At 40.2% G+C, this 26,768-nt stretch overlaps 2 protein-coding genes across 4 annotated transcripts in view; one reads left to right on the top strand and one right to left on the bottom strand.

Moving 5' to 3' along the window:
• Positions 1–229: 229 nt before the first annotated feature.
• TRIP4_1 (Activating signal cointegrator 1) overlaps positions 230–26,768 on the top strand; it is a 51,665-nt gene continuing 25,126 nt past the window's right edge. For 2 of the 3 annotated variants that reach the window (XM_051219627.1, XM_051219625.1), the window contains exons 1-7: positions 252–396; positions 12,687–12,791; positions 12,840–12,978; positions 14,641–14,721; positions 16,242–16,743; positions 21,541–21,797; positions 24,847–25,002. In XM_051219627.1, the coding sequence (XP_051074619.1) occupies positions 12,727–12,791; positions 12,840–12,978; positions 14,641–14,721; positions 16,242–16,743; positions 21,541–21,797; positions 24,847–25,002 (1,200 nt within the window). In that variant the 5' untranslated portion in view covers positions 252–396; positions 12,687–12,726. Of the gene's footprint in view, positions 404–12,686; positions 12,792–12,839; positions 12,979–14,640; positions 14,722–16,241; positions 16,744–21,540; positions 21,798–24,846; positions 25,003–26,768 lie in introns of all 3 variants that reach the window. The other variant, XM_051219626.1, reaches the window with a different exon arrangement.
• The window catches only part of MS3_00001713 (uncharacterized protein), a 33,646-nt gene continuing 32,575 nt past the window's right edge, over positions 25,698–26,768 (bottom strand). The window contains exon 8 of the mRNA XM_051209186.1: positions 25,698–26,746. The gene's annotated coding sequence lies outside the window, so the exon portion shown is untranslated. The remainder of the gene's footprint in view (positions 26,747–26,768) is intronic.

Genomic DNA, 26,768 nt, shown 5'->3' on the forward strand with positions numbered 1-26,768 from the left:
AACAAATTATATATAGCTGTTGACTTTCACTACAGCACTTAGGACCACAGATCAAGTTTCGAAGGAACAGAGCTAAAGTGTGCACTACAAAACAGAAAATACTCAATTAATGCTCTTAGCAGTTATTTAGTGTTTATTATGCATCAAAAGATGACTTATATATGGTAACATTTAATACTCATAGGACCCAACACACACACGGCAATTGAAATACGGAATGCCCGCTTCCAGTCAGCGCGTTCAAGGTCGTTGAAACGAAACGGCGGACAGATCTGAGAGGGATTACCGTTTTTACCTTGCCACGTACGATCGGTTACAGGGAATTTTGTACAAAACTTGATAATTGATCGGCTATAAAAAAGCGGTGGGACTATAATTTGTGGACGAATCAACCAGGTATGAGGTAATTGATTTCGTATTTTAATGCAAAAGTTTTTCGTGCATTTGGTTAAACGAATTTCTGGCATTATAGCTGATGTCAGTTTTTGATGAAAACCCCATATATAATTCCTAACCGAGGTGAATTATGAAAATTATCGCGAACTGGATAATAAAGGCACCAGTAACGCCGGCTTCAGATAGGCACAACAATATATACGGATGTTTGGAGAGCGTACAGACTACTACACAGGCTCGGTTATGTGCTTCGTGTCGTTATCCACAAGTGGTATTTTGCGGAACCAACAACCTTAGTGCACACAAACAATATTGAAGCTATGTGGTTGGGGCTGGAAGTGTTTGCGACTTTATTATGGCTCCAGAGGCCGACCATTATGGAGACATATGGATGATTTACTCTACTGCATGCACTACGATTTTAGAACCTCTGAATCTCTTTCTAACCTTGACAAGTTTTTGAACCACGTATAAGAAGTGTATCCACTTTATTGCCTTGGTTGTGTATAATGTATTTTTATTCCATACTGACTGCTTATTGGCTAATATTTCTCAAGGTCAGTTAGGATTCGTTCAAAGGTCGTCCATATATAAGAGTCTCTCCTTTCTGGCTTCTAGGACAAGAGCAGACTCCGATTTTGCCCATTGTTTCACTTGTGTCCTCCGAAATTCCCCTTTTTTCAGCTGGTTGGGCATCTGCAATGCATCATTGCGTTGAAGTTGGTATCACCCCGTGATTTGCACTCTCAACCTAATCCTGAATCCTAACACATGTCTATGGTTTAAGTTTTATTATCTAACCCTAGTCTTCTTGCATTATAGCTGGTGTCAGTTGTCCACAAACCTTCATGGGGATTTAGAGATGAATCCAACTGTAGTGATACAGTTGCACAACGCATAATTTGGGGATTTCCCTCAAAATTTCTCCAAACTTGGGAACTTGGGGTGTTATAAAACAGATTGAAAGCAACCATCGAGAAAACGTATTATGTTGCTCAACTGGTTTTGGTTGAAAGGACTAAGCCTATGTTTTCAAATAGACCTAGACAATGCACTAATGATCAGATAGAATCCCAATCTAAATGTTTGTGCAGACACACACAGGGAGTAGTAATCGAACAATCAAATCATGGGTTGTGGAACATGTGCCTAGATGGCTTCAAAACCAGCCAATGTCAGTCGATCAGTCATCTACATTGTAGGACCAGACACATGTTCGTTGATCTAAGTTACCACACCTCATTAGTACAACAAGATGAACACTAAATCCATAGTAGTTACTTCAATGGTAGTAGTATGTAAAAGAAAGATTGCTTATAAGGATATAGTACAGGAAGAAAGAATAAGTAAAAAAGGTGTAAAGTAATTCTAATCTCATAGTTTAAGGGAAGACAAGACACTGACGCCATTGTGATCGATTCTGAGCCATGTCTACCAGGGTCTCCAACCATTGGTTACGATAGTCACGCGGACCCCAACCAAGTAGTCTGCATCTACCAACACGGCTCAGGCCAGAAGTTAGTGACTTCAAGGACTGATGACACTTTTTAGTATGGCCACCCCTAACGTTCTTCCAACCGTCTCCAACACTAGTCAGCATTGCGCGTCGTGGTAATCGGTGATTGGGCATGCGTAATACGTGGGCCCACAATCTCAGTTGATGAAGATTTACAACCTCATCAACTGATTTACCATCGTTCGCTAATACTCTGCGCCTAACCATTATTACTTACCCGGTGATCCAAGCAGATACGAGCAACATTTCTAAGACATCTGTGATCAAATACTAGTAACTTGCGAGTATCCTCTGCCCTTCACAATCACGTTTCGCATTTGTAAAGTAAAACAGAACGAACTGCTGCGCACTATACTCGTCCTTCAATTGATAGACGGATATCTCGCCCTTGCCATAGGTGACGTGAGTTGGCAAAAGCCAAACGAGTTTTCTGAATCCGTGCTGAGATTTCGTCAGACACCATCCCACTTGTGCTGATCAGACGTGTTCAACTACTTCACTTCCGATCCTTAGCTAAGGTGCTGACTCAGGCAGTTTTGAAGCAACAACTTGCATTTAGCGTAGGAAGAACACACACCAAACACCCTGGCATTGTTGGTCAATGCTACTGAAGGACTTTGCATTTTATCAGCGTCTTCAAGAAACAGGACTATGTCACCTGCATATTCTAAGCCCATAAGTGGACCTCTTGGTAGATGGTCAATTCCTGAAAGTTCAGTCGACGAGAGAGTTATTTCCAGCAGTAGGTCTGTGATGAAATTAAACAAAAATGGAGATAGTGAACAGTCTTATCGGACACCATTTGGGGTCGCAAAATCAGATGACAGTTCTCCATAAGCTCTGACTCGACTGATAGTGTTCGAGTAAAAAGCCCTGAGAAGATTTCTGACGTACACCTTTCCATACAGACCCTTCCACAGAACGTCTCGGTTTACAGAGTCAAATGCTGCTTTTAAGTCAAGACAAACTGTCATTGTTGGACGCCGATAAGCATGCCATGGCCGGTGACGACTGGTCCACCAAACGAGGAGGAAGTCCGCAAGGAACTCCAACTCTTGAAGCGTTACAAATCACCTGGCCCAGATGACTTACCTCCGGCTCTTTTTAAAGATGGTGGTGACTTTTTGACTAAGGAATTGACGACGTTGTTTACAAAGGTTTGGGAACTAGAGAGTGTACCAACGTCATGGAATTAGTCGATAGTTGTCCCTATCTTTAAAAAGGGTTCACGTCGTTCCTGCAACAACTATCGGGGGATAAGTCTACTTCCGATTGCGTCCAAGCTATTGGCTTCCGTCATACTTCGTAGGTTGTTCAAAACCCGTGAAAGATTGACTCGCGAGGAGCAGGCTGGGCTTCGTTTTGGTCGAGGATGTATTGATCATATCTTCACCCTCCGCCAAATGTTAGAACACCGCTATACTTATCAAAGGCCAACAATCGTAGTGTTTCTTGACATCAGGGCTGCCTTCGATTCGTTGGACAGGGCTGTTCTCTGGGATTGTCTGTTGAAGAAGGGTGTGCCTGAGAAGTTTATTAACATCCTAAAAGCCCTATATACAAACACCTCGGGTAGAGTGAGGGCATACAACCACCTTTCTTCATTGTTCCATTCGAGCAGTGGGGTTAGGCAGGGTTGCCCAATCTCACCATTTCTCTTCAACTTTGCCATCGATGACATTCTGGAAACAGCTCTGATGAATGTAAGTAATGGCGGTGTGGATCTGTTGTCTAGAGAAAGACTTCTCGACCTTGAGTATGTGGATGATATTGTCTTACTGTGCGACAATGCCCAAGCAATGCAATCCGAACCTAATCAATTGGCAATCAGTGTCCGTAGGTACGGTATGTGCTTTGCACCTTTGAAGTGTAAAGTACTTCTAAAAGACTGGCAGGATTCTAATCATGTACTCACCCTGGATGGTGAGCAGATAGAAGTAGTCGAGAAGTTCGTGTATCTGGGTAGCTGCATAAGTGCTGGTGGGGGTGTGAGTGGTGAGATCAATGCACGAATAGTGAAAGCCAGAGCGGCTTATGCCAATCTGGGCCACCTTTGGCGCCTTCGTGATGTTAGTCTGGCTGTAAAAAGTCGGATCTACAACGCGTCGGTGAGAGCAGTTTTGCTCTATGCTTGTGAAACCTGGTCTCCGAGTTGAGGACGTTAGACGACTCTCTGTGTTCGATCACCGCTGTCTCCGAAGGATTGCTGACATGCAGTGGCAACACCATGTCAGTAATGCAGAGGTTCGGCATCGTGTGTTCGGGCACAGAGATGATAATTCAATTGGTGTCACCATCTTGAAACACCGACTTCGGTGGCTTGGACATGTTCTACGAATGTCGTCCCAGAGAATTCCACGTCGTGCATTATTTGCCGACTCTGGGACTGGTTGGAAGAAACGGAGAGGTGGTCAGTGCATGACATGGTGTCGTGGTATGAAATAAAGCTGCAAAGGACTGGCTTGTGTCGGTCCTTCACGACTCCCTGGTTGGGGTCCGAGAGATGGTGCTACACAGTGGCTAGAGACGTTATCAGATATGGCTCAGAATAGAAGCCAGTGGCTGTAACCTTCTTTTACTTTCTTCATAAAAAGTGGTTGTGTCTCCCTTACCTGAAAGATTTCTTCTGATTGTACCTCGTTACTACCACATTACCTTACACCAATCTCTTCGTTATTGTTCTCTTTTTCTTTTGCGCTCCTTAGTTTTTTTTATTCTCTTCTCATTCTCATTGTTTTGTGTGGCGCATATATATTGGCGCTCTCTTGTACCAATATTCATGTGTTCAAATAAATAAATAATAAGCATGTCAGTGTTCTAAAACCTAACGAATGGTGAATATGTGGTCGATGCAACCACGATCAGGTCTGAAACCAGCCTGATTTTCTCGAGTTTGCAGTTCACGAGTCTTTGTTAGGCACCCGATAATTATTATGGTTAGTATTTTAGATGCTATATTGGTCAAACTAATCCCTCTATGGCTATCACAGGCTGATTTTGGTCGTTTCTTATATATTGGGACAATCAGTGATTGCGACTATATGGATGGGATTACATCCACTTCCCAGATTTTAGCTAAAATATTAGTCAACCTAATCGCTAAAATTGGACCCTCATACTTGTATACCTTTGGAGTTAATCCATCTAGACTAGCTGCACTTCCTCGTTTCAGATTAGCTTTAGCTTTTTGAACTTCATTTAGAGTCGGGGGGCGTAATTCAGTGTTCCATTCAAGCTGTTTGGGAATGGTGTGTAGTTGTAGAGTAGTTGAAGGCCAGCTGAACTGCTCCCTAAAGTATTCCGCCTATCGTTTTAAACGTGTAGACTGAGAGCAGATAAGTGTCGTCTTTTTCCCAGATATTGTCACTTGCACTTGACTTCTTTATTCCTGTCTCTTTTATTAGTCTGAAAAGCTATCTTGAGTTACCTACAGCCACTGCCTTTTCTATCTCATTTGTTTTCGTTGCCCACCGCTGCTCACGAGCGTTCCGTAGACTTTTGGTTAACCTAGATCTGATTTGTTTTCGCTCTTGATTGTGTTCGTAGCCTGATGGAATATGTTTAGGAGAGTCTATCAGGGCAATGTATGTTGCGGAACTCCACTGGTTTTTCGTAACTCTTTGGTTCAAACCACTAGTAGGTCTCGTTGCTGTTTCCAAAACTTTTTAAAATATCTTTCCAGGTAACATCTGGTTCCCCAACCGAAGCTGCTACCTTGACGCGGTGGTCGGGCTTGCCTATCGTGATGACCCAACCGAGCTATATTGGCTGGAACATATGTTCCTGTAGGTTCTACCATGCCAGGCAGGTCGATTGGAGAACGGTAAGGCTAAAAGCAGGAACTCAAGGTCTGAGGGCGAAGTCGTACTGCTGACTGTAGAGGGTGTAACAGCAGTAAGGTGTTTCCCTCAGACAACCAGCATGACAGCGATGCTGCTTTCCCACAAGGAGGGGTGGGGTTAGAAAAGGTCGACCCTAAAAATGTCACACCTCACCTTACCTCACGGATTTCCGTCTCCGGCGGTAAGGCGCTTTGAAGAACGGAGCTAACACGTCAAAAACCTTCCACGAAAAGGCCGTGCGCGACCGGCCTCAAGCAGTTGTCCCTTGGGCTCTGCGGTCACGCTTCCAGGTCGTCAAGACCAACACTAATCCAATTTCCTTTTCAGGTTCCTCAAGAAATACTTTTCCACGGTGTGGGCAGCCGGGAAGTGATATCAGCCTTCATACCCGTAACAGCACATGAGACCAAGTTGGTCACATTCAAATCCTTCCTACACTTCCTAATACCTCTCTTATCTCCATGACTAACCCTCCTCACGTCTTTTTATCACCTCGCACCGCTAGGGCAGACGATTCGAGTACGTGGAACGCTATTCCTGGTCTCCTGAAACCACGCTCTAAACTACACGTAGGAGCTTTTAACGTCCGAATACTGTGCCAAATAGGACAGCAGGCTTCCTTAGCTAAGACTTTAGAATCCCGCGTCATCGATGTGTGCTGCGTCTCCGAAACGCGCATACAGGATCCGAGTAGCGTCATTCATTTGACTTCACCATGCCAAAATAAAGAACCGACTCGATTTACGCTTCGTGTACCTGGAAGCCCTGATTCTGCTTCCAGTGACCTCGCCGGCGTAGGTATAGCATTGAGTCCTAGGGCAGAACTAGCTCTTTTAGACTGGATCCCAGTAGACAGTCGTTTGTGCGCTGTCCGACTGAACGGAATAGTAAGGATCCGAAAAGATAGGGACACTCGTCGTTGCCTCTTCGTCGTCTCTGCCTATTCTCCCACTGACTGCAGCTCAGGTGATGTAAAAGATGAGTTTTACAGAAAGCTTTTCGACCTTCTCCGAAAAGCTAGGCGCTCTGATGTAGTAATAGTGGCCGGTGACTTTAATGCTCAAGTAGGTAAACTAAGCGATGGGGAAAGACACCTGGGTGGATCTTATGGTGTCGCGGCTCAAAGATCAGATAATGGCGACCGTCCGTTGCAGCTATGCTCAGATAACCGCCTGTTTCTTGCAAATACTAACTTTAAGCATAAGGAAAAACATCTTTTAACATGGCGACCCCCAATTCGTCCCAACGTTGGACGCAAATAGATCACATCGCTATCAGCCACCGATGAAGGGGCTCGATAGAAGACTGTCGCTCATTTTGGAGCACGTGCTTATATTCAGATCATGCTCTAGTGCGAGCGCGTATTTGCTTGCGTCTTACTGGACGTAGGAAAGACGCTGCAAGGAAACCTCTTAAGGGCATACGTAATGATAGTCAAGCAAAGAGTATATTTCAGGAACAACTAGGAAAACAGTTAGACAGCCATATATGTGATGCCCACCCCGAGGCAGCATGGAATGATATCCGAAAAGCTGTGGAAACAGCAGTGATATCTGTTAGTACGGTAAACCACAAGGTTAGGGAGAAACACTGGATCTCAGCAGCATCTACCGCACTGATAGATGCTCGAAAACTCATTCCACCTGGCTCTGAACATAATGAAGAGCGAAGTCAGCTTAAGCGCAAGCTGATAAAAGCCTACACAATAATCGTGAAGTGGTGGGTAGCGGAAGCAAGAGAGATGGAAAAGGCAGCGGCAATAGGTAACAGCAGACAATTGTTCAGACTTGTTAAGGAAACCGGTATTAGGAAGCTGACTGTTAGCGAAACACTCTCAGAGAAAGATGGACATATTATTCATTCTCAATCCAGGAGATTGGATCGATGGGCAGAACATTTTAGGGATCAGTTCAAATGGCCTTCAGCCACACTTCGGTTTCCCACGATCTCCAGTCAACCTGAATGGCAAGTTAATATAGGTCCTCCGTCCCTTTACGAAGTTGAAAAAGCCATAAGAAATCTGAAGCGTGGGAGAGCGGCAGGCCCTGACAGGTTTACTCCTGAGATTTTTAAGGATGGTGGTCCAGTATTAGCAATGAGATTAACCGAGGTCTTAGGTAGAATTTGGGAACTGGACGTAATCCCATCTGACTGGTCTCAATCACTGATTGTGCCAGTCTATAAGAAAGGACAAAAGTCCTCTTGTGACAATCACAGAGGGATCAGTTTGACCAATATAGTGTCTAAAATATTAGCTTCAATAATACTTCGACGCCTAACTAAAGCTCGTGAAGAGCAGACTAGAGAAAACCAGGCTGGTTTTCGACCTGGACGTGGTTGTATAGACCAGATATTCACACTACGTCAGATTCTAGAACACAGACACTCGTTCAGACGCCCCACCATCGTAGTATATCTCGAAATTAAGGCGGCATTCGACTCTGTTGACCGTGAGGTTCTATGGCAGTGTTTATCATCACTGAAAGGAGTACCAAAGAAGTACATTAACCTTATAAAGGCTCTCTACTCGAACACAACTGGTAGAGTGAGAGCTTGTGGCGAACTGTCATCAGAATTGATTACCTCAAGTGGTGTTCGTCAGGGCTGTCCACTCTCCTCATTCTTGTTCAACTTTGTGGTCGACGTACTTTTAGAGATAACACTCTCCTCATCTAAATTTCCAGGGGTTGAACTTTTACCAGGAGGTTCACTTGTTGACTTAGAGTATGCTGATGACATAGTTTTATTTGATGAAGACGCTGACAAAATGCAGAGTCTTCTGACCACTCTAAGCAACAATGCAAGCATGTTCGGGATGCGATTCTCTCCCTCGAAATGCAAAATGTTACTTCAGGATTGGGTTACATCGACACCCGAACTAGTGATAGGGAGTGAAGTAGTTGAGTGTGTCGACCGCTTCACTTATCTTGGAAGTCTCATCAGCCCTTGTGGTCTGGTGTGTGACGAAATCTCAGCACGGATACAGAAGGCTCGACTAGCTTTTGCCAACTTGCGTCATTTATGGCGTAGACGAGATATCCGTCTATCAACCAAAGGACGTGTTTACTGCGCAGCAGTTCGTCCCGTCCTACTTTATGGCAGTGAAACATGGCCGGTAAGAGTAGAGGATATTCGTAGGTTACTAGTATTCGATCATAGGTGTCTTCGAAACATTGCTCGTATATCATGGGACCATCGAGTAAGTAACACAGTTGTTAGGAAACGGGTACTAGGTAAGGATGGCAAATCAATTGATGACGTAGTGAAACTTCACCAATTGAGATGGCTGGGACATGTGTTACATATGTCCAACGACCGACTGCCTCGATGTGCGATGTTTTATTGTATAGGAGTAGGTTGGAAGAAAGCTAGGGGCGGCCAGACCAAAACATAGCACAAGTGCATGAAGTCACTGACAAGTAGACTGAGTCATGTTGGTAGGTGTAGACTACCTGGTTGGGGACCACGAGATGATAGCAACCGATGGTTATAGACCTTGAGTGACATGGCTCCAAATCGTTTGCAGTGGTGCAGGTGCACCCACTCTTTGTGTTCTCCCAAATTCTAATCTTCTGATTTCTTCATGTCCATTTTTTCCTCTTTCCAAATTTATTTCACTGGATTATACTCCTTGAATAACATCTTCCAGCCCTAATCTTCCCGATTACTGCTTATGCTCTTGCTACCTCTACCACTACGGGATTTGAATGGACAACTGCATCTCTGTTGTAATGTGGTGTGGCAACTCGAACTGATGTACGTACGTACGAAGTTCTACGTTGTTACTGACTGACTGATTGAACATCTGGGTCAGCTTCGTTTTCGAGATTGCCTAAGTGTTACTTCAGATGTTCCTGGGATTTATCTTTGTTTTTCTCATCGTTGAGTTCAACTCTAATGGATTTTCCTAATGTGGCTTTTCTGTGTCCATTCAGGTGCAAGCTAATGCGTGCTCGCATTAGAACATGATCAGAGTCTAAACATGTACTGCAGAACGATCGGCAGTCTTCTACTGAGCCTCTGTAGCGATGACCGATGGCAATGTGGTCTATTTGAGTCCATCGTTGATTTGATGCAGGAGTCTCTATGTTAGACGATGTCTCTCCTTATGCTTAGAATTAGTGTTTGTTAGAAATAAACGATTGTCTGAGCACATTTGCAGCAGACGGTCATCATTATTTGTTCGCTGAGCGGTGATACTAAAGTACCCATCTAAATTTCTTTCTGGTTGGTTTAAATATTAAAGTCACCTGCTACGAGTACCATTTCTGAGTGTTTAGTTTTATAAAGAAGTTCAGAAAGCTTTCTCTAAAGTCGTCTTTCAATTCATCCGGGCTGCGGTGAGTGGGAGCGTAGGCAGAAATGACGAAAAGGTAACGACATGTGTCCCTATTCTTCCGAGTTCTTACGGAACCCTTTAGCCGAACAACAAGGATCCATTCTAAGTGTGCTTGTTCTGCCCTCGTACTTGGTGCTATGCCTACACCCGCCAGTCCACGAGGATTTGCCGTCGGGTCGCTGTTATGGCGAGGTGAGGTCAAGTGAATGAGCACACTAGGATCCTGTATGCATGTTTCAGAGACATAGCATACATCAATGGTACAAGATTCTAAGGTTTTAGTCAAGGAGGTCCAATGATCGATTTGACATAGGGTGTGTACGTTGAAGGCTCCAATGTGTAGTTTGGGGTGAGGTTTTAGTAGACCTGGGACAGTGTTTTGCGCACTAGAATCTCTGGTTATGGTGACATTTGAAGAGGAAGTTTAGAGTTGAGAGTCTAGGTAGGAGGATTAATAGGAATTGAATAGGAAGATTGATTATGAGTACAATGATCTTGAGTGTTGTCAAGTGTGTGAGGGCAGTTCCCACTTCCCGGTCGCTTACACCGTGGAAAGGTTCTTCTAGAGGTACCTGAAAAGGCAGTTGGGTAGAGGTGATCTTAGTGACCTGAGAGCGTGACCGCAGTGTCCAAGGGACAACTACTTGGGGCCGTCACACACCATTTTGTGTTAACTCTGTGTTTATTGAGACCTTACTGCTGGAGACGGAAACCCGTAGGAGAAGGCGAGGTGTGTATTTTTAGAGTCGACCTTTTCTAACCCTATCCTTCCTTGTGGGAGGCAGCGTCGCTGTTATGCTGGTTGTCTGAAGGAAACACATTACTTCTGTCACTCTTCTCTACAGTTAGCAGCACGACGTCGCCCTCGGACCTCGGGTTTTTTGCTTTTAGTCTTGTTGTCGTTCAGCCGATCTGTCTGGCTTGGTAGAACCTTGAAGAACGATTGTTCCAGCCACTGTAGCTCAATTGGTTCATTACGATGGGCAAGCCCAACCACCACGTTAAGGTAGCAGCAACGTCCGGGTCAACTAATGTCAAATGTTCCGGTCAACGTGGGAAGTAAGAACCATGTTTATCGATGACAAAACATATAATTGAAACGAGGCACAGAATTAATACCAATACAGCTTTTAAAAAGTTGTATAGAAATTTTCGAGGATGAATTACCAGATTTATAGAAGCCTTGGCTAATCGTAAATTTATGTGTACAAAAACAATTTGTCGTAAACTTGATTTTACCCTGGTAATTCTTAAATCATTTTTGTAACCTAGGGTAGTGCGACAATGACCTATTCTTTCTATATGGTGCTATTTCACTCTCTCCTTCATTACTGTTTTTACTTGGACGTTCGTTTAATTGACCTTTACATATAAAATGTCTTCAAAAGTATATATTTGACCAGCTTTTTCTAAATGTATGGCGTAAATACATCACATTTTTCAGATCAACTCCGTCTTCTCGTTGCTCTATAGAAATTCGTAAACGGGACTAATTGCTTTAAATCTTTCTTCTATTAACTATAGTTAATAATGTTGTATAATAATACGCTTTTTCTTTTCAATAAATTTATTTAGACATATACTGTTTTTCACGTGGATTGCAGTCTTAGTGTGGTGTGTTGTGGGAATAAAGGCGAACATAGGAGACCTTAGGGTTTATGCCAATGGTGTTTTAAAAGTTGGAGCAAAAGTAGACAATTCAGCGACAAAAAGGGGAAAGTTTGCATTATTCCCCCCCCGGGCAGTCGAAAAAGTAGACATTTTGGCACTTTCCCCCTTTATTTCCCCTTTGTTCGCTTTTATTTCCCCTTTACTGGTTGTTTGGGTAAGATATTCTTAGTTCTACGATTATACATTACTCGTTATCCCAAAGGTAATGAGTTTCTATCCAAGTCTTTCATAAAACACCTTACCTAATACTTCAGTAACCACGTCCGGTATATTGACTTTCATTCTTAAAATATTTATTTGTACATTCTTTACAACCTGTTAGGAAGGATCTGTTAATGCGAAATAATGAACAAGATACGTTGCATAGAAAAGTCAACTGTCTACAGATCATAGACACGACCTTTGGCCCGCTCTTATCTCTTTGCCTTCCAAAAGATTATGCACTACCCAGAATAAACTTGTTCTCAAATTCCAGGATTCTTACAATAAACCCTAAGCTTCGTTGAGCGAAATTGGACCTCATGTTTTCTAAACTTTGTACTTATTTCTTCAAACAAAAAGTTGCTTCGTTTTGCTTAGGATTCATGTTAAAAGCTCGTCATATTCCAATCCTATTTCTTATGTTTTGCGAACAATGGTTGTATGTTGGAGCGTGGTATTTTCTCGTTCATGTCTGCTGTCTGATTGTGGATATTGTTAACTTGCTAGTGATAATAGCCCTGGAAACAATCGGTACTTCTCGATTTCCCACCCTCTAGAATTATATCTCTTCCATAGGCGATACATGATTGTTCCCACACCTCACTAAAGCTATGGGCTTGTGGTTAGGACGGTAGTGGCTGCAATTCTAAGTCCCTAACTACTTTCAAATTTCTTTGACTTTGTAAATGTTTAGTTAAGATGTGTGTTTTCTAACTTCCAGTAACGATTTATATGGTTGTGCACCTATTCCGCAGATCATAATGGAAAAAGTAAAATGTATATTGACCAAGACATTGGGTGAAAAAGCTGCGACGGATTTTATAAAGTAGATCTAATTACTTTCTTTAGAAGTATCATTGATAAATTGTTACAGAGCTTGCATGGAAGTTGATGATACTCAAATGATAAAAAGACGTGTATCTACTCTACTAGATACTCGTAAAATGGAAAATCGTCAGGTTTATGAAATTCTGATACGAGAGAAGATACGAAGAAGTGGATTTACTGGGGAGGTCAGTTTGTAGCACCGATAATTTTCTAGCTTATAAATTACTCAGTATACACACTTGGCTATTAATTTTCAACAGCGTTTCCTTGCATTGGCATTTTAGGCATTTGATTGGAGCGAATGCATTTGTGTGTCTCGGTTAAGAGACTATTAGTTACATATTTCACTTATGATTGCATCTAACCCGCTGGACCAACAAACACAGCTAACCCATTTACGATTACAACAAACAAGACTAAAGATAAAGGTAACACGAAATTCTATCGGTTGTTTTTTTAGAACGTAAATGGTACTGGGCTACAAACAAACAAAAATAGTTTGTACAGGTAAACATCAGTAAAATACAAAATGTTAATGAAAGATTACTATATATATAATGGCACGAGGAATTAGTTTTAACTAACTACTGTCTCCTCCCGTAGTAAGTTTGTGTATACGTTTCCAGTAGGAGCGAACAGTGTCAAAGCGCCAGCTAAATTAATTGTAAAGAATCTAGTATTTGGAAAGAAGCTTTCATGAGATTCATTAGATGATTTGATAATAATGGTAGTGCTTTATCTAACCAATGAGATCACAGTATTAATACATTTTGTGCAAATACACGTCTTTAAAAATATTCATACTTCTAAAATCTTGTTATCGGAGTTTTGCAACAGATTGTCATGGTTATCTTATGAATATGATGAGCAAGGGCACAAAAACTGTTTGAACTCAACCAAAATAAAGATAAGTTTATTCGCTGTTACTACGTATATGCAGCAAAATATTTGTTAGTCACAAATTAGTATTTAATCCACTTTCGGTACAACGTTTAAGATATATGGGAATATTTTATATGCAAAAAATGAAATTGTGTGCCGGTGATGGTTTATTAGTAAAAGTAGTTGGTAAAAAATCCGAAACTGAATGACCGAACGATAAGTGTTTTACGAAGCCATCTAACTTATCTCTGGTTGCCTTTTATTTGCTGTGCGTTGAGTCTCAGTCTCTATACGGTGTTGTCATTGGCCGCTGAGTTCTAAGTGAATGGAACTAGCAAACATAGCAGAGGGATGGTCAGCAGTTTTCCATTATTCAGAATGCTTGTAAGGAATCCCTAATTAAACTGATAGCGCTCAGTACCATTAAATAAGATAGGGAATTCTCTAGTTACGAAAAAGGTTTGATTAACATTATCTAATGACGTCAAGTCCAAGAATACCAAACATGTTATAGTCACTTTGACTTTAACTTGGACATGGGTCCATCGATCTAATCATATTTTTATTATACGTGGAGTTTACCACCAAATGGTCTACTCTATTTCGGTATATGCTTTAATCGTATACAGATGAAAAGAAATAAACTGCATTTGATATAATTTACACAAATGTTATAGCATTATACGTTCTTGATCGGATTATTTCATTAGGTGGGCTGCTAACTAGCAAATGTTTCAGTGGAAAATTATTCAAAATCATTTTCTTGGTGCGATATGGAAAGCTTTGCTCATATAATTGTTATTTAGGAAAACAACTCATTCTGGATATTGTGCGATGGCTGTCTGTATTTAGCACCATATGTAAACTTTAAAGTGATTTAAACATCCTATTTTATAAAGTGAACTCCAGTTATTATCGTGTGCCAAATAATTTAACTTCACTTCAAATGTGTTTTTTCCTCCTAGGGTTATCGTAAATCTAATTGTAGTTCAGGTGTTTTAAATAATATATCAACATCTTCCGACAAGATTTCAAATTCAGAAAAGGTTTGTTTTATTTTTAGATAACATAATATCACATGTGGTATATCGGAACTATTTTTATCATTTACACAATGAGTAACAATTTCCTTGTTTTGACTAGATGGTTGTTTAGTAGCTAACCATGTCATTTAACCATCATGTCTAAGCTTTGAACTCTGTATTACCTATTTTAGTTTTGACACTCGTTGCACCAAAAGTGTTATCTAAAGCCGAGTACATAAAATGAAAATCATAAAAATCAATCTATATCTCATATATATAGTTTAGAAATATACATTTTTTAGCGACCACACACTGTTCATCAACTAAACTTTTGAAGATTCCTAAAATAAATGGCCCTAATTGTACTTCTTAGCGGAACCCCTTGTAATTCGAATTATTCTACACGAAAATTCTCATTATCTTCCCCAAATTAAAGTAATTTTGTAGTTCTGCTTTAGATACTGTTAAGTCATTGCCACCGTTTTGTCCACTGAATGTGATAATTTACTTATTAAAATGTCCCATATATCAGACATAAGCAGAATGAAAACCACTTCATTTGTTTTAAGATAACAATTATATCTTTCACTGACTGGTTATAAAGTGTGCTGTAATCTAAATGTCCTATTGCAAAGAATCAGTCTCTTATTCATATAATGTTTTATTTTCGACCTACTACTTTTCAATAAGTAACTAAGCCTGTTTCTAATTGTCTGGTGACTTTTAATGGTAAGGAAGCACATTTTCATAATAACAATGATAATAATGCATGGAGCGTCGTATTTCGGATTTGCCTTTTGCATAGAAATATGCAAAAAGTTTAGGTGTCGGTTTGACGGATAGTAATACTAATCAGTGTATTCTGTTTATCACTTTAAGGAAATTAGGTGGATAGAGGTGATTTCCAGGAAAGCATAAACCTTTGTTTGTGCTAGTTAGCAGTCGACAGCAAAACTTACACTTAAGATTTCAATGGACTAGTAATTGATATAGAATATCATAAACAATCTCCTTACTGCAGACGATTATTTCATGGACTCTGTTTCAAAGGTCTCTACTCCATATACTCTTCAGATCATGTCCAAGTAGTTTGTTAGCCTGATGTCATATCTCCGTCTGATCATCACTAACGTTTTCCTAATTTCTATACCTGGCAGTATCCACATGGTATCTATTTACTTTGGTTTACACTTTAACTTGGGTCACCCGGTGGTTTCCCCGTTGGTTACTAAGTCTTCCGAAATAGTTATTGAAAATCTCATAACAGCACAATGGTTATGTTTCACAACTGTAGAGTACAGCACAGCTGACTACTGTGAAGTACACCCGCTTTCTTATATGACGTCTGGTATGCATCATATCGTACAGATTCCGTTGGTGGGAAAAGAGAAAAGCTTATTTTTGTATCCTTACCGAAACTCTATTCTTCATCAATTCACCAATAATGTTGAGAATCGATATCCAATTTGTCTCACTGATAATTGTACTTATATGTAAATATACATCCCCTCATAAATCCATTTTCTCTCTGGATGGTGTAGATTGATGTAGAGCAGTCATCATCACAAACTACTAAAAATAAAAAAAAAACCAAGTTCTATCCATTATTTTGTGAAGGAGCTCAGAGCGATCAACTTGTTTCTCTCTTGCCTGGTCGGCATCCTTGTCAGTGTTTGGCAACTAAGCATCAGTTAGTCAATAATTGTTTAAATTGTGGTCGTATAGTCTGTGCACAGGAAGGTTCAGGTCCATGTTATTATTGTGGAAGTCTTGTTTGTACAATAGACGAGGAATACCAATTATCACTAGGGACTGCTAAACACAGTCAGAAACTACACAATAAACTATCGCAAGCAGCATGGGCACCTGGCACTGAAACTCCATATTATCGACTTATTCGTCGAGCTCAGAAATCAAAACAAGAATCAACTAGTGAAATAATCTCTACTGAGTCTAATTCAAATAGTGGACTAGAAAGTGATAGTGATGACAATGACCTAATAAAAAAGTCAGCCCAGGGAGCTCAAATTCGTTTGGAACAAGGCAAGTTTGTTGATCATGTGATATGATTTGTTGCAAACACGTTTATTTTTTTTTCCCAAACTACAAGTTAAAAGATTAAAAATATCCTAAACCCGATTGAATTATAACCAAAAAGTAAGCTAAACTATCCATTTCTGTTACTGAGACAATTTAAGATTGATCATTGATATTTTATTCTCATAATCCTTACACCCTCTGCGAAACTTGGTAGTCTCTCTCTCTCTCTCTCTCTCTCTTATATATATATATATATATATATATATATATATATATATATATATATATACCGACCGAAGCTGCTACCTTGACGCGGTGGTCGGGCTTGCCTATCGTGATGACCCAACCGAGCTATATTGGCTGGAACATATGTTCCTGTAGGTTCTACCATGCCAGGCAGGTCGATTGGAGAACGGTAAGGCTAAAAGCAGGAACTCAAGGTCTGAGGGCGAAGTCGTACTGCTGACTGTAGAGGGGTGTAACAGCAGTAAGGTGTTTCCCTCAGACAACCAGCATGACAGCGATGCTGCTTTCCCACAAGGAGGGTGGGGTTAGAAAAGGTCGACCCTAAAAATGTCACACCTCACCTTACCTCACGGATTTCCGTCTCCGGCGGTAAGGCGCTTTGAAGAACGGAGCTAACACGTCAAAAACCTTCCACGAAAGGCCGTGCGCGACCGGCCTCAAGCAGTTGTCCCTTGGGCTCTGCGGTCACGCTTCCAGGTCGTCAAGACCAACACTAATCCAATTTCCTTTTCAGGTTCCTCAAGAAATACTTTTCCACGGTGTGGGCAGCCGGGAAGTGATATCAGCCTTCATACCCGTAACAGCACATGAGACCAAGTTGGTCACATTCAAATCCTTCCTACACTTCCTAATACCTCTCTTATCTCCATGACTAACCCTCCTCACGTCTTTTTATCACCTCGCACCGCTAGGGCAGACGATTCGAGTACGTGGAACGCTATTCCTGGTCTCCTGAAACCACGCTCTAAACTACACGTAGGAGCTTTTAACGTCCGAATACTGTGCCAAATAGGACAGCAGGCTTCCTTAGCTAAGACTTTAGAATCCCGCGTCATCGATGTGTGCTGCGTCTCCGAAACGCGCATACAGGATCCGAGTAGCGTCATTCATTTGACTTCACCATGCCAAAATAAAGAACCGACTCGATTTACGCTTCGTGTACCTGGAAGCCCTGATTCTGCTTCCAGTGACCTCGCCGGCGTAGGTATAGCATTGAGTCCTAGGGCAGAACTAGCTCTTTTAGACTGGATCCCAGTAGACAGTCGTTTGTGCGCTGTCCGACTGAACGGAATAGTAAGGATCCGAAAAGATAGGGACACTCGTCGTTGCCTCTTCGTCGTCTCTGCCTATTCTCCCACTGACTGCAGCTCAGGTGATGTAAAAGATGAGTTTTACAGAAAGCTTTTCGACCTTCTCCGAAAAGCTAGGCGCTCTGATGTAGTAATAGTGGCCGGTGACTTTAATGCTCAAGTAGGTAAACTAAGCGATGGGGAAAGACACCTGGGTGGATCTTATGGTGTCGCGGCTCAAAGATCAGATAATGGCGACCGTCCGTTGCAGCTATGCTCAGATAACCGCCTGTTTCTTGCAAATACTAACTTTAAGCATAAGGAAAAACATCTTTTAACATGGCGACCCCCAATTCGTCCCAACGTTGGACGCAAATAGATCACATCGCTATCAGCCACCGATGAAGGGGCTCGATAGAAGACTGTCGCTCATTTTGGAGCACGTGCTTATATTCAGATCATGCTCTAGTGCGAGCGCGTATTTGCTTGCGTCTTACTGGACGTAGGAAAGACGCTGCAAGGAAACCTCTTAAGGGCATACGTAATGATAGTCAAGCAAAGAGTATATTTCAGGAACAACTAGGAAAACAGTTAGACAGCCATATATGTGATGCCCACCCCGAGGCAGCATGGAATGATATCCGAAAAGCTGTGGAAACAGCAGTGATATCTGTTAGTACGGTAAACCACAAGGTTAGGGAGAAACACTGGATCTCAGCAGCATCTACCGCACTGATAGATGCTCGAAAACTCATTCCACCTGGCTCTGAACATAATGAAGAGCGAAGTCAGCTTAAGCGCAAGCTGATAAAAGCCTACACAATAATCGTGAAGTGGTGGGTAGCGGAAGCAAGAGAGATGGAAAAGGCAGCGGCAATAGGTAACAGCAGACAATTGTTCAGACTTGTTAAGGAAACCGGTATTAGGAAGCTGACTGTTAGCGAAACACTCTCAGAGAAAGATGGACATATTATTCATTCTCAATCCAGGAGATTGGATCGATGGGCAGAACATTTTAGGGATCAGTTCAAATGGCCTTCAGCCACACTTCGGTTTCCCACGATCTCCAGTCAACCTGAATGGCAAGTTAATATAGGTCCTCCGTCCCTTTACGAAGTTGAAAAAGCCATAAGAAATCTGAAGCGTGGGAGAGCGGCAGGCCCTGACAGGTTTACTCCTGAGATTTTTAAGGATGGTGGTCCAGTATTAGCAATGAGATTAACCGAGGTCTTAGGTAGAATTTGGGAACTGGACGTAATCCCATCTGACTGGTCTCAATCACTGATTGTGCCAGTCTATAAGAAAGGACAAAAGTCCTCTTGTGACAATCACAGAGGGATCAGTTTGACCAATATAGTGTCTAAAATATTAGCTTCAATAATACTTCGACGCCTAACTAAAGCTCGTGAAGAGCAGACTAGAGAAAACCAGGCTGGTTTTCGACCTGGACGTGGTTGTATAGACCAGATATTCACACTACGTCAGATTCTAGAACACAGACACTCGTTCAGACGCCCCACCATCGTAGTATATCTCGAAATTAAGGCGGCATTCGACTCTGTTGACCGTGAGGTTCTATGGCAGTGTTTATCATCACTGAAAGGAGTACCAAAGAAGTACATTAACCTTATAAAGGCTCTCTACTCGAACACAACTGGTAGAGTGAGAGCTTGTGGCGAACTGTCATCAGAATTGATTACCTCAAGTGGTGTTCGTCAGGGCTGTCCACTCTCCTCATTCTTGTTCAACTTTGTGGTCGACGTACTTTTAGAGATAACACTCTCCTCATCTAAATTTCCAGGGGTTGAACTTTTACCAGGAGGTTCACTTGTTGACTTAGAGTATGCTGATGACATAGTTTTATTTGATGAAGACGCTGACAAAATGCAGAGTCTTCTGACCACTCTAAGCAACAATGCAAGCATGTTCGGGATGCGATTCTCCCCCTCGAAATGCAAAATGTTGCTTCAGGATTGGGTTACATCGACACCCGAACTAGTGATAGGGAGTGAAGTAGTTGAGTGTGTCGACCGCTTCACTTATCTTGGAAGTCTCACCAGCCCTTGTGGTCTGGTGTGTGACGAAATCTCAGCACGGATACAGAAGGCTCGACTAGCTTTTGCCAACTTGCGTCATTTATGGCGTAGACGAGATATCCGTCTATCAACCAAGGGACGTGTTTACTGCGCAGCAGTTCGTCCCGTCCTTCTTTATGGCAGTGAAACATGGCCGGTAAGAGTAGAGGATATCTGTAGGTTACTAGTATTTGATCATAGGTGTCTTCGAAACATTGCTCGTATATCATGGGACCATCGAGTAAGTAACACAGTTGTTAGGACACGGGTACTAGGTAAGGATGGCAAATCAATTGATGACGTAGTGAAACTTCACCAATTGAGATGGCTGGGACATGTGTTACATATGTCCAACGACCGACTGCCTCGATGTGCGATGTTTTATTGTATAGGAGTAGGTTGGAAGAAAGCTAGGGGCGGCCAGACCAAAACATAGCACAAGTGCATGAAGTCACTGACAAGTAGACTGAGTCATGTTGGTAGGTGTAGACTACCTGGTTGGGGACCACGAGATGATAGCAACCGATGGTTATAGACCTTGAGTGACATGGCTCCAAATCGTTTGCAGTGGTGCAGGTGCACCCACTCTTTGTGTTCTCCCAAATTCTAATCTTCTGATTTCTTCATGTCCATTTTTTCCTCTTTCCAAATTTATTTCACTGGATTATACTCCTTGAATAACATCTTCCAGCCCTAATCTTCCCGATTACTGCTTATGCTCTTGCTACCTCTACCACTACGGGATTTGAATGGACAACTGCATCTCTGTTGTAATGTGGTGTGGCAACTCGAACTGATGTACGTACGTACGAAGTTCTACGTTGTTACTGACTGACTATATATATATAAATTTATATCACTTTGTTGATTGAAAATTGAGTTATTGACTTGGGGAGAGTAATAATATACTTTAGATTGTTGAAGCATACAAGCCATTTCGATTTTTAAAATTACTGTAGGACAAACGGTTGATGGAACCATCGTAGTGATCAATTAAAAAGATGAACTGAGCAATACATGAACAATTAATTTACGATACATATTGCTTCATTGAAGTTGTTAGGGCATTATATGTGTTCCTTACAATACCTTAAGCTCATTTTAAAATAACGTGAACGCAGAATCCAGTTCATGAGAAGGGCTGCTTCTGTAGGAGTATCATCCTAATATCGTAAGAAATGTAGTTTTAAATGCAGTCAAATTTGTAGATATTATTTATTCCAAATACTTAAGACTCTATGATTGAAGGATGTATGATGCTCTCTTGAATATAGTTTGATCGTAAACAGTCGTTGCTTCTATACTTGAAAATGAAATTTATTCTGTTAACCCTTCTTAGTATACCTCTTTTTCTCCACTTTAGTGGAAGATATTTACATTTCTTTCCTACCCTTATAATCTCGTTTTAGGTTTAATCAATGCATTATGTAAACGTGATAAACTTTTGGAGTTTGATACTACCTGTGCTAGACGAACTAGAGTTATTGATGATGAATTAGATTATTTCGCAACAGAGGGTGGCGTTGGATCAGCTGCATGGTTAAGTCCTGAAGTTCGTGAGAAGATAGCTCAACGCGTAATTGACTTACGAGCCCAAAGACATTCACATCGTCTACAGTCTGCACGTATGTGTATTGACCTAGACAAATGCGATGTTATAAAAGAGGTTAGTATGTACATATAACACATGAAATTATCCCAGTAAAATGTTTTACATAGAAATAATTATATGTTCCTTCTTTAAAGAAACTTTCATTCCTCTTGATGATGTTCATCAGCATTTCTTATTGATTTTATGTTGATTGAGTTATTCTTATTGAGTTTTGACTGACAGTCTCATTTCTGTTTAATAGGCTTAGTGTTGAATTTCACCTGTGAAAAGTTCCTCAACATAGAACGGGACACCGTTACACTATGAACATTGGATTCTTAACTTGTTCTGATGAGCTCATTGTTTTCAACCTTAACATAATTAATCTTTGCTGTGATCATTTAATCACACTGGTTAGTTACTGGTATAATGCTTCATATGAAAGACTCAACGTATCCTTAGATGAAGTTCAACATTTTTGAATTATTCTAGACTATCTGTCTCTTCAGGTGATATCTTCAAACAGTTCGAATGATGTGATATGACCAAATATAAACATTTGTCATAGGTTCAACCTCTGTTTTCCGATGCAGTTATATTTGATCGCTAATTTTCAACCTAGAGATCTGTAAAATAATTTTTAAGATAACAAATAGTCATATTGTATAGATCTGAATTGTTGATTGTTTTACCTTATGATAAATTTCAATAAACTCCAAAAATCCATAAAAGCTTTAAGATTTTGATTGGCTACAAATAAAGGTATCTTGACAACAAGATTCTAACATAGTAAATAGTTGAGTAGTTATCTACAGTGTTAGGTCCCGATAAACATAATGAATGGTAACTTTGGGATCCTTTTATGGATCAATACTAAACGTATATTTTTATCGTATAATTGTCAAATAACTAAACTATTCATATTCATATTCCTCTTATTATAAACTTTATTTTGACCTATGAACCATTATTATACGTTTTACCATTCTTGAATTATGCCCCGTCTATTAGTCACTGCCTCCTACATTCACAGACACATCTGGCCAAATTTTGTACAAATGTTATTTTCTGTTTAATGCTACGTTGCTGTCTGTTTGATTGGTATATAAACTCAGCATGTTTGAAATATAAGGATTCATATTACAGAGGCTGAGACTGGTGTTCTGGACTTAACTGGCTGTCTAGGCGGGAAGCAGGACCAATCAGGACTCTAGGCTGCTCGCACGTGTTTTACGCGTCTTTGGTTCGATTGATAATTCGCTGCTCCTGATTGGCGGCTTTAGGCTATAACACATAGTAAGCTGCATCGAAAATATCTAATTACTACAGTTCTGTCTACTGAAGAGTTATGTCGAAAGTTTCTGCCATAAAGCCTTATTAATTCAGCTGTTTTTAAGTTAAAATTTCGGTGTCGGTCAGCGGTTTTCATAACAAATGGGGAAGTTATTTTTCATTAGGCATTTATTCTTTCATGTTATTTACAGTCTCTGATTCATACAATAGCCAAACTGTAGCGTAATAATGAATTCACTCTGTTTCGTTGGTATGTGTAGCAACATTTGCGCATCAATCCTTTCCTTATTTAATACATTTATTCACTACAAATAGAGCCGTGAAGGATTCCAAAAAGCTTTTTCGTAGCCGTTTAACAGCTTCCAATTGTCTGTTTTTACCATCCGCAGAGATATATAAATCATAAACATTTTCTTGCTAATTGTGTGTCATGTCAGTTATCATTCGGTAAAGACTGTAAGCTAAATAGACTAATTGTAAGGGTGGACCATTTTATGAGAGATAGAAAAAACTAGGTCGTTCTGGTTTGTAGAAACATAAAAGTGTTGTTGTTATTTGTAATGCTCACTCTGAAGAAACCCTACTGATTCTGATATGCAGTTAGTAACGTGAGACGTGTAGTGTCTTAGCATTGCATGATGGGTTTGTTGTTAATGAAAAATGGGATGATGGGAAAAGCTGTTAAAATACAGGATAAATTAACGGGCATTGACGACCTTTCAGTCTGAAGCATAAAATTGCTCCAGTCTTATCAGTATCTCTGTGTATTTTAGCAGGATATGTCGTTTGCCGTACTCCGAATCAGGTAGTGTCTTACGTGTCTGTATTGAATGTCTCTAACTCTTCATCTCCTGTACCATACTCACAGAACAGGTTCTTGTTACAACGGAAAGGCCCTAATGTTAGGATTGTGAATCATAATAGTTTGTCAGGTTTTACTTATTACAAATAAAATCGATGACGTTATTGTAAATCAGTCCCGTACAAAAATGATCACTGCATAACCAATCAGTCCAACAAACTTAGGACTGAAATTTGTAGTGTGTTAACTAATGTATCCGCAAATTATCCCGGTTTTCTTGGTACATTTCATACCAATCAGATGACATCACTGATTAACATATTTATTCATCACTCTGTCATATGCAATTCAGTGACAAAGCGGAAAACTTCGTAGACACGTTCAAGCTGTTTATTTTCAAACTGATAAATAAGAGAACATTGACAACTCTCCAAAGCCCGTTTGAATGTCACACCTCTATTAATTGTGCGATGCCGTATAATATTTTACCAACAGAGATTCTTATAGGTTAAAAACGACTCAATAAACATACTCAACGAAATCTAATCTTTTCCTCAAGTGTTGGGATGCAACTACGGGGTATTGAATAAAACTTTATGGCAAGGAAAAAGACAAACTATGATGGGAAAGCACAGGACTCATGAACAAGAGATTTGGTATTTTATTTAACTCAAAGTCACTGGAAAGTTTATCATACAAAAATCATTGCCCTCTAGAATTGCTACTCATTTGATATGTTTTATTTCCTTAAGTGACTTTTTTCACTTCCACTCGTTATACCGTGGCTATTTGCCTATTTTCAATATCTATAATCAAAGCTGTTAATGTCTTAATTTCCAAAAGTATGCTTCATATGAATTCTTTGTCATCAGTATTTAGTGGAGGGTTTGGTTCGGGCTCTATGTAAATGTGAATGTTTATATAGACTTATATAGCTTATAAAAGTTTTTATGAAACGGTCTCATTAAGTGGTTGTGCATCGTAATATTTTAGAAGCGTTATTATAATTGTACTTTATTTCTTTGTAAGGATACAAGAGATGAAGCAGCTGGGAAATTGTACAATCCAAATCAAGAAGAAATGGATGAACTTTGTAAATCTTCAACTATTTCAAATGTTAATCAGTCTTCCGGAGATAATAAAAAAACTGTTAACTCAAATAATGGTGAAATAACCCTGCCTACTGTAAGTTGTCTCATTTTTCTCAATTTAAACTGTTGAAGGTATTCAAATCCTCCGAAAATAACATCTCATTACTTGCTGTTTTGTAGTTAACACTGTGATTCCTAGTTTCGTATTTCCCCTGTCAAATCTCCCTACTCTATCTACTCTTTATTTTTTATCATCGTTATATAATTTAATTTGTGTGTTTGTTGATGTCATAGTGTAGTGAAGGAGAAAACAGGTGAGGACAACCGAATCCTACTTAGCACAAAATTACAGAGTTACTTGGTAAAATAGAAAAACCATACTGTAATACCCAATTTGCAAAATGTTCAATAATTGTCTCGGACTTCATTGTTCTTGCATTTTCATATTAATTGCTTTCTATTCCCGTTCTTCCTTTCTTGACTTCCCAATCTTCTGCTGCCAGACATTACATTCCTAACTCGCGTTATATACTACTTATGTCAATATAAGTAGCACGCACCACAATAGTACTCTCTATTGTCACCCTATCGGCTGACTAATAATCAATCTTCGTAGGTGGGCTATTATTAAGCTTCTCTCTGTATTATCTGGGTCTAAGTATAGGATATGGGTAGTTCTATTCGTTGACAATCACATACACTAGAAATATAGTCAGGATTCATTGAACTTATATATATATATATATATATATATATATATATATATATATATATATATATATATATATATATATATCAGTTAAACATTCGTCAAATTAAATTGCATAGTCAAGCACACTGCTGATATGATGTTTAGTCCTGGTAATTGTTTACTTTTTGTGTGTTGATGTCTGACTCCTATTGAGTCGTATGAATGGTTGCTGTAGAAATATATATCCTGACTATTTTTGTGTATTATTATCGACTTAATCTGCGTTAGTGTATAACGGAAAACCTGTTAATGTCTTACTCCAACTAGTCCACGAAATCATTAAAAATCTCAATTGATTATATTGCTTAATCACTAAGGCTTAATTGGAATTCATCAGTTTTAGTTCAGTTGACCTTTCCCATAGAAATAATGTCGTTGTACTAGTGAACTTGTCGTACTACATTCGTCTACCGTAACTATATGACAAAACATTGAAACATTCTGAATATGTTTTCCGTGTACTATTGTTAGACAGATTAGTGTTCACTAGATGAAATTTTCTTCTATACGAAATCCTTTACTTAAACCGTATATTTGATAAAGCCTAAAAAGCGTTTACGAATACGTGGGCGATAATCACATAGTGATTATTAATCTAAAATGAATTTTGATAGCTTCATCACTTGACCTTTGCCATGGAAATAAGGAATTGAAACAAAAGAAGTTAAATGAAATTGTGGGTGGCACTGAAAAGGGCCTTTACTCGTTCTCTTAACAGTTCCGAATTTCATGAACAAAGGCGTTGCTATGATTCCGTTATAGCGCCGCACATGGGACAGTGGATTCCATGGACGTGTGGTGATGGGTCGTAAGCCCAAAATAAATGGAACATCGCTTCTCATGTACAAAATATCCAGGCACTTGCATCAGCAGTTTCATGTGGCGGTTGCGCAAGATTGAAAATATCACATAGTCTGTTGTCATACGCGTTTTCGTCATTGTCGTCGTCTCGTTCAGCGAACTCCTCTGAGGTAACCGAAACAATTTCTTCTTCGTCATTGCTTAACGTTACATTCACATCGACGTTATTTTGATAGTTGGTAACGTACAAAAGATGAAGGAAGGACATTGAATGTTCACGGAAGTCCTTTATGAAAAATTATAATAAC

The sequence above is a fragment of the Schistosoma haematobium genome, chromosome 1, assembly GCF_000699445.3.
Source record: "Schistosoma haematobium chromosome 1, whole genome shotgun sequence".
NCBI lineage: Eukaryota > Metazoa > Platyhelminthes > Trematoda > Strigeidida > Schistosomatidae > Schistosoma > Schistosoma haematobium.